Genomic DNA, 11,902 nt, shown 5'->3' with positions numbered 1-11,902 from the left:
TCCAAACTTGCATGCATGTCCAATTCTCTATCTGGAAGTGCAGGCTCTCCGAAGATGACCCCTGCTGTAATGGCAGAAGTGATTAAAGATGTCAAGTCGGCCGTATCAGTGGTCGTTAAGAGTGCCTCCGCTAGCCAAACCTCTCAATTGACACCGGTAAGGGGAGACTCACAGACCAAGGTGACTGAGAGCATGGTGAGAGAGCTGGCTGCTAAACTTGAAAAAGTTGACCAAGAGAGCAAGAGTCTAACAGGGCAAGTCATGCCCACCATCTCTGACACAATGGTGGCTTTTGTTGACGAGAACAAACAGAATTTGCTGGAAGATCTGAAGGACAAGATCACGTTTTTGGCATCCCATGTTGGCTTCATTGAGGATCTTGATGCCCTGATAAGGAAATACGAGAGCAGCTACAATATTGGTGAATCTGGTTCCTCCTGCACGCTCACATCTAAGAGCATCCAAAAACTCTCCAGCCGGGAGTTTCAAACATCAGCAATACAAGCAGTGAGTGGAGTTCTTGCCAAAAAAGTCAGTAGTTTGAGCTTTCCTAGTTCAGTCATTCAGTCTGAGTTAACAGGTGCTGTATCAGGTCAACCATTGTCTGGCATTGTAAAGACAGAGTCAATTCACCCAGTGGGCTCAGCAGCGTCAGTAGTTGTTAAGACTTTCGTGTCAGATATGAAGTCCTTGGCTGAATCTGAAGAGAGTCTCCAACAGAAGAGTGCCTGGTCTGCTGCTGTTCACATTTACCACAGCATCCAAAACAGCTTGAAAGATTATTTCGGCAAGCTTCAGAGATTTGCCCTAAAGAGCATTGTCACATCTGATGACAACATCACAAATGCTGAGTTTAAGGAGACAGTTCCACTTCCTTGCTTAGACATGAAATATAGGCCCAGTAAGAGTGAGCCTCAGTTGCCAGAGTCCACTGGTGAAGTTACTTTACAAAGAGGCCTAAGTGAGTGCTCAAAACTTCTTTGGGCACAAACTGAGTCAGAAGAAAGCAAGCTCCTTCTGACAACTTGCACCAAAGAAGTTATCTCAGAGCTTCTGGTCTTGTACAACACTGAGATGTCAAAGGAGGACCCCCTGTACACTGTTGGAGAAAATGGATCAGACTTCTCTATTGAGAGACAACAATTTGTAGAGGGCGTTCTGGCTCAGCTTGGGGATATCTCCCATTCCAGGTCCTCATCACCAATAGTATATGAGTTCCCCTGTCAAATTGAGGACAGCAGAAGTAAGGCCACAGCTTCTTTGACCAGTCTGTTAGATTGTATTAGAAAACTCTCAAGTGAGGAATTTAAGAGAAATGCCACTCAAGCAGTGAGTGAGTTCCTAGTTAAAAAGTCCAACAGTAGCTTAACTAGTGCACAGCCTGCTTATTCTGTAGCATCCAGGTCTTGTTCCATTCAAAACCAGTACACATGGTCAAAGGATATTTGTGCGGATTCTGCTGCCTTTGGCATCATTGAAACATTTGTGGAAGACCTGCAGAGCTCGGCGCAACCTGCAGAAGTAGAGGAGAGAGAACCTGACCTCCAGGAAAATGTACAAAAGCGAAAGAGCAGGATCTGGTCTGCTACCACTAGTTTATATAAAAATATTAAGAAGACATTAAAGGGCTTCACCATTCACCGGCAGAGATCAGACATGCAGAGAAGAATGTCTAGCCATACACCCACAGAGGACTCTGGACATCTTGTGACTAAAGAGTACCTTGGTTTGGCAAGCCAGAACTTGACGCAAGCTAGTAAGAGTGTGCCTCACTTGCCCAGTTTGAACCAGGAAGTGAATCTACACATGGGTGTCAGCGAGAGTTCAAAACTTCTCTGGACTGAAACAGACGAGGGTCTAATGAACAATAGTACCAAACAGGTCATTACAACAATCTTGACCTCATGCGAGGATCAGACATCAAATGCACCTTGCTTCTCCACAGTAGGAAAGAAAATATCTGATATGTCCCTTGAGGTCAACATATTGGTAGGTGGTGTTCTGTCTCAGCTGAAGGACATCTCCTTGTCAAGGTCCCCAACACCATGTGAAGACATGTTTGAACGTCTTCAAGGTTCTCCTGAGCTAACCTCTCCAGTAAGTCTAGATTGCAGCACGGCTGCCTCCAAAGGCATTGCATCTTCCCACAGTCTTTCAACAAAGAGCCTCCAAAAACTCTCTAGTCATGAGTTCCAAACCAAAGCTGAGAAAGGAGTGAGTGAGGTCCTCTCTAGATCATTTAACATTGTGGAGGAAGGTACAACAGATAAGTACCTCCAGTCTGTATCTACATCCACCACATCTACTGATATTATACAAACCATGGTGAAAGACCAGCAGGAGCTCACCCAGACCACCCAATCATCTGACATGGTATCTGGAACATCCCTGCTCACCACTGGACAGGTTTCTGAGAAAAGGATCTGGTCTGCTGCTTGTAACATCTACTACAGTCTGCAAAGTAAGATTACGGAGTTTCTCAGAAAAGATCTTCAAAGATCAGACACAACACTTGGTTCAATCCAAATCTCTACCTATCAAAGCAGTCCTGCATCACAAAGAGCAAGTATCGGCCATCTTGAGGTCAACCAGAGCAGTGTTACACCTGGTGGAAACGATGCCTGTGTGGACATTCCGCACAAATTACTACCTAAAACCACTGAGCTCTCAGGATCCATGCTGGAGGATATTGGCACGATCCGTTGTAGGAGTGCTGACAGCCAAAATACAAGAAATACCTCTTCTTCACGCTCCTCCATCTCTCTAACACCTACTTCAAAATTAAGGCAGTCGAAATGGCACTTTGCCTTACCCGGGACTCCCATTCCCACCGAGTTTCCTGCTCAGATTGACTTTCCCATTGTTAGAAACACAATCATTGAGGACTTCTTTCACACAGAGGACTTACTTCCTGTAACCTTTGTGGACAAAGTCAGGCAAGCTGCTGGGGTGGTAGTGGACATTATGGTGGAAAGTGTTGAGAACACACAGGAAGATGGACAGGGTGCTTCTCATCTTGACGACCTCCGATCTGCTGTTAGGAAATTGAGAAAAATCATTTCCACTTGGACCATCCACATTTTCAACCATGAATTGGTGGATAAAGTTATAGCCCTTCAGGACAGCCACAGCACTCCACAGGTCTTAACATTGGAAGCAGCCAAAAGTGCTTCAGACTCCATTCTTTCAAGGCTGAAATGGGGAAAGGAACAATGTGCCATATCCAAGGAGCTCTCCTCTCAGCTTCTCCAGATATTTGCTGAAGAGACAGTGAAGGGCTTCCTGAGACAGTGGTCAGATGATTATGAAAACATAAACTTTGATGTTTCAGTCCAGAACGATCCAAAGACTTCTACTTGCATGGTCATTCTTCAAATGATCACCAAAGCCACTGCTAAATGTTATTTTGAGTCCACTACCAGCGTGGCCACCAGTGACATTGTAGAAGGCGTGTTTGATTTGGAAAGGGATACCATCAGCAGTACTGGAGAGCAGGTCCTCACCTTTAACACAAAGGTATAGTACACATACATCTTTCATGAATAACACTGCTGTTGACCTTTTATGAGATATATGATTCTTTGTGTCATGGCATTGCACTGCTTCTTTGCAATTGATATGCTGTACTTTAAGATATCGAAAAAATGTCAGTTTGTTTTAATGTGCCTTTTCCCACCAACCAGGGTTCCAAGAAAGTTAGTAAGAACCTCTGTCCTCAAGAGTCTCTGGAGTACCAGCCTCAGAACATTTCCCCTACTGTGTACTTTACAGGTAAGCCCTGCTGCTGTTTAGGCTGCTGCTCAGTCAAGACTGAGACATTATCCCTTTACCATTCCACTAATTCATTTGGAAAGACATTGTACTCCTCTGAGTTGTTACCTATGACATACTGTACTGTGGGCTGGGTGGTAGCCTAGTGGGTTAAGAGGTTGGGCCAGTAACCGATAGGTTGCTGGTTCAGAATCCCTGAGTTTGCGAGGCAAAATCTGTAAATGTGCTCTTGAGCAAGGCACTTCATCCTAATTGCTCCTTGTAAGTCTCTCTAGATAAGAGTGTCTGATAAATGAGTTAAAATGTAAATTGATGGCATGCTGGATGGTCTTTCGTTGCAGAGACGATGACAACATCTCATGGCTCCTTTTCTCCAGAGGGAATTTATGATATCGCATCGTCCTTCCCACTTGAAGAGAAGAGCCGCAAACCCTCCCTTTTCACCAGATTGTCTAGATCCATCACGAAATGCTTTCTCAGCCCATTCAAATCTTCAAGGAAAACCAAATTATTTAATTAAATTCCTCATTATAAACAACGAGAGCATTCATTTGTTCAGATGAGAATCTAATCGTATTGGTCACATACGCAGAAAACAACTGTGAGATGCTTTATTACGAGCACATTCCCAACAATGCAGAGTTAAAAAAGTAAGAAAATATTTTCTAAATAGTAACACAATAACAAGGCTATATACAAGGAGTACCAGTACCGAGTCAATGTGCATGGGTGCGAGGTAGTCGAGGTAATACAGTATGTACATGTAGGTAAGGGTAAAAGTGACTCGGCAATCAGCATAGATAATAAACACAGTAGCAGCAGCTAGTGTGAAAGTCGGTCAGTGTCACAGTGAATGTGTGGGTAGAGTGTAGTGAGTGTGCATCGAGCCAATTCAATAGAGTCAGTGGAAAACAATTAGGAATATACATCAATAACAAAGGGGGTCAATGCAAATAGTGCAGGTGGCCATTTAATTAACGTTCAGCAGTCTAATGACTTGGGGGTAGAAGCTGTTCAGCAGTCTAATGACTTGGGGGTAGAAGCTGTTCAGCAGTCTAATGGCTTGGAAGTAGAAGCTGTTCAGCAGTCTAATGACTTGGGGGTAGAAGCTGTTCAGCAGTCTAATGACTTGGGGGTAGAAGCAGTTCAGTAGTCTAATGACTTGGGGGTAGAAGCTGTTCAGCAGTCTAATGACTTGGGGGTAGAAGCTGTTCAGCAGTCTAATGACTTGGGGGTAGAAGCTGTTCAGCAGTCTAATGACTTGGGGGTAGAAGCTGTTCAGCAGTCTAATGACTTGGGGGTGGAAGCTGTTCAGCAGTCTAATGACTTGGGGGTAGAAGCTGTTCAGCAGTCTAATGACTTGGGGGTAGAAGCTGTTCAGCAGTCTAATGACTTGGGGGTAGAAGCTGTTCAGCAGTCTAATGACTTGGGGGTAGAAGCTGTTCAGCAGTCTAATGACTTGGGGGTAGAAGCTGTTAAGGAGCCTTTTGTCCCAGACTTGGTGCTCTCGTAACGCTTGCCGTGTGGTAGCAGAGTGAACAGTCTATGACTTGGGTGGTTGGAGCCTTTTGCCAATCATTTACATATCACTTACTTAATTTTTTTATTTGATTTGATGTCATATTGTAAAAGTATGTATCTGTTTTGCTGAAAATATGATTTTGAAAACAATGAATGTCTACAAGTGCTTCATAAAACAGTTATATTTATTTTTGTATTTTCAAAAGACAGCAAATAGCCAATCAAGTATCAACATAAGTGAAATGAAAGACAGATTTCATTTTGAGTGAATAATTGTCTTGTCCAGTAAGCAACTCAATGACAGCGATTCAATGACATCATTATATCACCTCCAAGAAGCATCTTCAACGTTCACCTGACAACCCATTGGATAAGACACAAACACTAACCAAGTGTTTCTTACCTGTCAAGAAGGTTGAGAAGGTTGTTCTGGACTGACTTGTCTAGTGAAATAAAGGTTAAATAAACTATTTAAGCTGTCTGCTATGTTGCTGTGTAAATCCACACACTGCAGGGGAATGATGACACATGCTGTGCTAACACATCGTCACAGTAGTTGTCAGTTTTGTAACGTAAATAAAGAGTTTGTCAAATACCCTGTGAAAGACCGTATGTATTATTTTGACACTGCACAGACTCATATGAGCAATAATGATCCACATCTTAATAAAAGAGTTTTAAGGCAGCAGGATAAAGGGGGGGGGGGGGGGGTTGGAGCCTCATTTAGACCCATGTCAAACACTTACAATCACGTACAGTACAACCACATTCAGTACAATCACATACAGCACAACCACATAGTCACATTCAGTACAATCACATACAGCACAACCACATAGTCACATTCAGTACAATCACATAGTCACATTCAGTCAACTGAATGATTCTAGAATAATAATAATTCCATTCACATTTGGCTACTACAAATAGCCAGTGAAATATGATACGTTTTTTGTTTTTTGAGAATAGGAATGACAATAGCAATTCCAGGTTGTCCCTCCTTGTTTCAGTATGTTTAATCTGCCTAATCCAGGATCCTGGTGTCTACCCAATGTGCTGAGCACTCCTCCTGGACAGAGTCCGCGCTACATTCAGCTGCTGCAACCATGGTCTCTGTGTGAAGGCACTGTTAGAGAGTCAATCAACCAGAACAAGGTTAGGAGACCAAATCTGTGTCCTAGCATTGTGAAATACTGTATATGTAATGGCCTCAATACATTAATGAAGCGCCCTTACATCCTATCCTCTCCCCATACTGAAACAACTTGTTAGGGTGAACCAATAAGACTGACACTATACATCTTCTAAGCATGATAGTTGGCTCATGATTTGTTTCAGGAGTCATAAGACTGCTGAACAATTAATCAAATGGCCACCGGACAAGTTCAATGGGATACTTGGCGACGTCGGGGTGGGCCATCTGGTGGCACCACTCACGGTAAGGGTGAACCCCCACCGGCTCAATGACACGCACCCCCCTCTCCAGCAGCCAGCCGGCCAGGTCCAGGTGGCCCAGAGAAGCAGCGATGTAGAGTGCCACCCGGAGCTGGAACCTGGAATAATACAGAATCAATGTATTTATAACACTTTTCAATTTTTTTTGTCAAGTTCACAAGATACAGTGGGTTATAAAACAGGACAGTAAAATGCTTACTTGCAAGCTCTTACCCACAATGCAGTATTAAATATCAGGGTAATAGAAAAAACATATGAAGGAAAAAAACACGAGAATATCAGCTATATACAGGGTCAGTACTATCATTGTAAGCTATATACAGGGTCAGAACTATCATTGTAAGCTATATACAGGGTCAGAACTATCATTGTAAGCTATATACAGGGTCAGAACTATCATTGTAAGCTATATACAGGGTCAGTACTATCATTGTAAGCTATATACAGGGTCAGAACTATCATTGTAAGCTATATACAGGGTCAGTACTATCATTGTAAGCTATATACAGGGTCAGTACTATCTATGTAAGCTATATACAGGGTCAGTACTATCATTGTAAGCTATATACAGTGTCAGAACTATCATTGTAAGCTATATACAGGGTCAGAACTATCATTGTAAGCTATATACAGGGTCAGTACTATCATTGTAAGCTATATACAGGGTCAGTACTATCTATGTAAGCTATATACAGGGTCAGTACTATCATTGTAAGCTATATACAGGGTCAGAACTATCATTGTAAGCTATATACAGGGTCAGTACTATCATTGTAAGCTATAAACAGGGTCAGTACTATCATTGTACGATATATACAGGGTCAGTACTATCATTGTAAGCTATATACAGGGTAGGTACTATCAATGTAAGATATATACAGGGTCAGTACTATCATTGTAAGCTATATACAGGGTCAGTACTATCATTGTAAGCTATATACAGGGTCAGTACTATCATTGTAAGCTATATACAGGGTCAGTACTATCATTGTAAGCTATATAAAGGTTCAGCACCATCACTGTTGATAGTAAGTCTATCATACAGTTCAGTGTGTAGATGTGTATTCTGACCTCATCACAGGTCTCTCCCTAGACAGGTGTCGTTGGACGGTCAGTCTGTGTCCCAGGAAGCAGCCTCTGAGGAACTCCGCCCACCCATCCCAGGTGTCCAACCGTTTTACATAAATACCTATGATGTGTTTATACACCGAGTAAACAAAACATTATGAACACCGGTTCTTTCCATGACAAAGACTGACCAGGTGAATCCAGGTGAAAGCTATGATTCCTTAATGATGTCACTTGTTAAATCCACTTCAGTGTAGATGAAGGGGAGCGGACAGGTTAAAGAAGGATTTTTAAGCCTTGAGACAATTGAGGCATAAATTGTGTATGTGTGCCATTCAGAGGGTGAATGGGCAAGACAAAATATTTAAGTGCTTTTGAACGGGGTAGTAGGTGCCAGGTGCACCGGTTTGTGTCAAGAACTGCAATGCTGCTGGGGTTTTTCACACTCAACAGTTTCCTGTGTGTATCATGAATGGTCCACCACCCAAAGAACATCCAGCCAACTTTGCACAACTGTTGGAAGCATTGGAGTCAACATGGGCCAGCATCCCTGGGGAACGCTTTCAAACACCTTGTAGAGTCCATGCCCCAACGAATTGAGGCTGTTCTGATGGCAGAAGGCGGGGTGCAACTCAATATTAGGAAGGTGTTTCTAATGTTTGGTACACTCAGTATATATAAGTTAGGAGTCATATAATTACAGGGGTAAGATGAAGTGACTCCTTTGCACTGATCTTAGGTCTGGTTTGTGTTTTTACTGCTAATGGTAAAGGTTAGGATTTGGTGAGAGTAAACTGATCCTAGATCTGTGCCCAAGGGCAATTTCTATCCAGAGACAAATCAAAGGTCCATGCTATTTAAACTTATAATCTACCACCATCTCGTGGCTCAAACTTGTAACAAAATTTTCTAATTCATGTGCTATACTGAGTTTTGTTCTATCACATTGAACACTAATCTGGGTGCAGATTAAATTGAACACTAATCTGGGTGAAAATTAAATTGAAGACTAATCTGGGTGCAGATTAAATTGTTAACTGAAATATTATGAATATGTATTTCAATGAACCCAAAGGGCCTCTTCTTCTCCTACTATACGGCCTGCTGTGCTCTACTGTACTCTGCTGTGCTCTACTGTACTCTGCTGTACTCTGCTGTACTCTGCTGTAGTCTGCTGTACTCTGTCTGCTGTAGTCTGCTGTGCTCTACTGTACTCTGTCTGCTGTACTCTGCTGTGCTCTACTGTACTCTGTCTGCTGTAGTCTGCTGTGCTCTACTGTACTCTGTCTGCTGTACTCTGCTGTGCTCTACTGTACTCTGCTGTACTCTACTGTACTCTGCTGTAGTCTGCTGTACTCTGTCTGCTGTAGTCTGCTGTGCTCTACTGTACTCTGCTGTACTCTGCTGTGCTCTACTGTAGTCTGCTGTACTCTGCTGTGCTGTGCTCTACTGTACTGTACACCACTGGGTATACAGACTCTTCAGATACTGTTAGCGAACACCAGACTGAGGTCGAGGCGATTACATGGGGAAAAGGTTTATGACTGTAAGGGTGTTTGGTACAAAGGCAACACTACATCGGGCCACATTTCAGCTCTATCCCAGGTCAACCATACAATACTATAGATTTCCACTCTAGTCAACCAGCGAGAAGGAGAGACAGACAGAAGGTCTGGCTTTGACGATGTCAATGATGGGATGTGTAAGTAAGGAGTAAGGAACACAAATAAACATTATTCTGATGGTTAAATTTGTACTTAGATACATAACCACTCTCCTCTGTTAGCAAATCTTCCACAGAACTTTGTGGAACAGAGTGAGTTCTGTCCCTGTCTGGCTCTGGACATGTACCCAGGGACCTCTGTACAACAACACTTCACACTCACGAAGTAGTGTTCTTACTAACCAATCACTCTACCATAACCATGGTCTCGGTATAAAGCAGTGTCCTTACTAACCAATCACTCTACCATAACCATGGTCTTGGTTGAGCAAGGTCAATATTACTTTAAGTCTCAAGCAGGGTGACCTCAACATACTATATATCACCATACTATATACCACCACACTATACAGTGGGGCAAAAAAGTATTTAGTCAGCCCCCAATTGTGCAAGTTCTCCCACTTAAAAAGATGAGAGAGGCCTGTAATTTTCATCATAGGTACACTTCAACTATGACAGACAAAATGAGAAAAAAAATCCAGAAAAATCACATACTTAGGATTTTTAATGAATTTATTTGCAAATTATGGTGGAAAATAAGTATTTGGTCACCTACAAACAAGCAAGATTTCTGGCTCTCACAGACCTGTAACTTCTTCTTTAAGAGGCTCCTCTGTCCTCCACTCGTTACCTGTATTAATGGCACCTGTTTGAATTAACTAAATCACCTAATCATACTATATAACCATACTATATAATCATACTATATCACCATACTATATATTACCACACTCTATATCACCATAATATATATATAATCATACTATATAACTATACTATTTAACCATACAATATATCACCACACTATATATCACCATGCTATATATATCACCATACTATATATCATCACACTATATCTGAAACACTTTATGTTAATGATAGTATGAAGCTGTTTCAAGCAATAGCCAGCTCACTTTGATATGCATTTTCAAGCACGGGTAGAAACAGCTAGGTGTTCGGCTGGTACCTTCAGCAGGCAGCAGATGGCACTGCTAGGGGTGATGCCAACGTCTGTCAGGACCCAGCTGTCCCGAAGGATGGCACCAGCATAGCTCAGCTCCAGGAAGTGCCTCACCTACTTGTCATCTGACAGTTGCACGTGGAAGTAATCCTGCCAGAGGAAGAAGATTGGAAACACAAGGAGCCGTAATTGAGTGTCCCATACAATCAGAGTGAGAGGGCTCAACACTGATGGAGCCGTAATGGAGGGTGTCCCACACAGACACCCATTATGGAGGGTGTTCCACCCAGACAGATGTCAATATTTACCATACAATAATTGTAAAAGTGTCCAATTAAGAAATAAGGCCCAAGGAGGTGTGGTATATGGCCAATATACCACACCTACTGTAAGTACTATCGCCCCATCACATGTCTCCTACTGTAAGTACTATCACCGCATCACATGTCTCCTACTGTAAGTACTATCACCGCATCACATAACCATGTCTCCTATTGTAAGTACTATCACCCCATCACATAACCATGTCTCCTATTGTAAGTACTATCACCCCATCACATAACCATGTCTCCTATTGTAAGTACTATCGCCCCATCACGTCTCCTACTGTAAGTACTATCGCCCCATCACATAACCATGTCTCCTACTGTAGGTACTATCGCCCCATCACATAACCATGTCTCCTACTGTAAGTACTATCGCCCCATCACATAACCATGTCTCCTACTGTAAGTACTATCGCCCCATCACATAACCATGTCTCCTACTGTAGGTACTATCACCCCATCACATAACCATGTCTCCTATTGTAAGTACTATCGCCACATCACGTCTCCTACTGTAAGTACTATCACCGCATCACATAACCATGTCTCCTATTGTAAGTACTATCACCCCATCACATAACCATGTCTCCTATTGTAAGTACTATCACCCCATCACATAACCATGTCTCCTATTGTAAGTACTATCGCCCCATCACGTCTCCTACTGTAAGTACTATCGCCCCATCACATAACCATGTCTCCTACTGTAGGTACTATCGCCCCATCACATAACCATGTCTCCTACTGTAAGTACTATCGCCCCATCACATAACCATGTCTCCTACTGTAAGTACTATCGCCCCATCACATAACCATGTCTCCTACTGTAGGTACTATCACCCCATCACATAACCATGTCTCCTATTGTAAGTACTATCGCCACATCACGTCTCCTACTGTAAGTACTATCGCCCCATCACATAACCATGTCTCCTACTGTAGGTACTATCGCCCCATCACATAACCATGTCTCCTACTGTAAGTACTATCGCCCCATCACATAACCACGTCTCCTACTGTAAGTACTATCGCCCCATCACATAACCATGTCTCCTACTGTAGGTACTATCGCCCCAT

General features: G+C 42.7%; 1 protein-coding gene across 1 annotated transcript; it reads left to right on the top strand.

Moving 5' to 3' along the window:
• The first annotated feature begins 1,775 nt into the window (after positions 1–1,775).
• LOC116373031 (uncharacterized) lies at positions 1,776–4,427 on the top strand. The gene is made up of 3 exons (XM_031821739.1): positions 1,776–3,516; positions 3,684–3,771; positions 4,113–4,427. Exons 1-3 carry the CDS (start codon positions 1,807–1,809, stop codon positions 4,289–4,291), a joined length of 1,977 nt encoding a protein of 658 aa, XP_031677599.1. The 5' UTR covers positions 1,776–1,806; the 3' UTR covers positions 4,292–4,427.
• Positions 4,428–11,902: the final 7,475 nt, after the last annotated feature.

This window comes from Oncorhynchus kisutch, unplaced genomic scaffold (assembly GCF_002021735.2).
Source record: "Oncorhynchus kisutch isolate 150728-3 unplaced genomic scaffold, Okis_V2 scaffold4012, whole genome shotgun sequence".
Taxonomy (NCBI): domain Eukaryota; kingdom Metazoa; phylum Chordata; class Actinopteri; order Salmoniformes; family Salmonidae; genus Oncorhynchus; species Oncorhynchus kisutch.
The sequence above is the reverse complement of the archived record's forward strand: the minus strand, read 5'-3'. Positions and strand labels throughout refer to the sequence as shown.

Bases quoted from the DNA above. Each gene is read 5' to 3' on its own strand.
- LOC116373031 (XM_031821739.1), top strand. From the start codon at position 1,807: ATGGGTGTCAGCGAGAGTTCAAAACTTCTCTGGACTGAAACAGACGAG. The intron at 3,517-3,683 runs GTATAGTACACA...CCCACCAACCAG, and splicing joins TCCTCACCTTTAACACAAAG to GGTTCCAAGAAAGTTAGTAA. The intron at 3,772-4,112 runs GTAAGCCCTGCT...CTTTCGTTGCAG, and splicing joins CCCTACTGTGTACTTTACAG to AGACGATGACAACATCTCAT.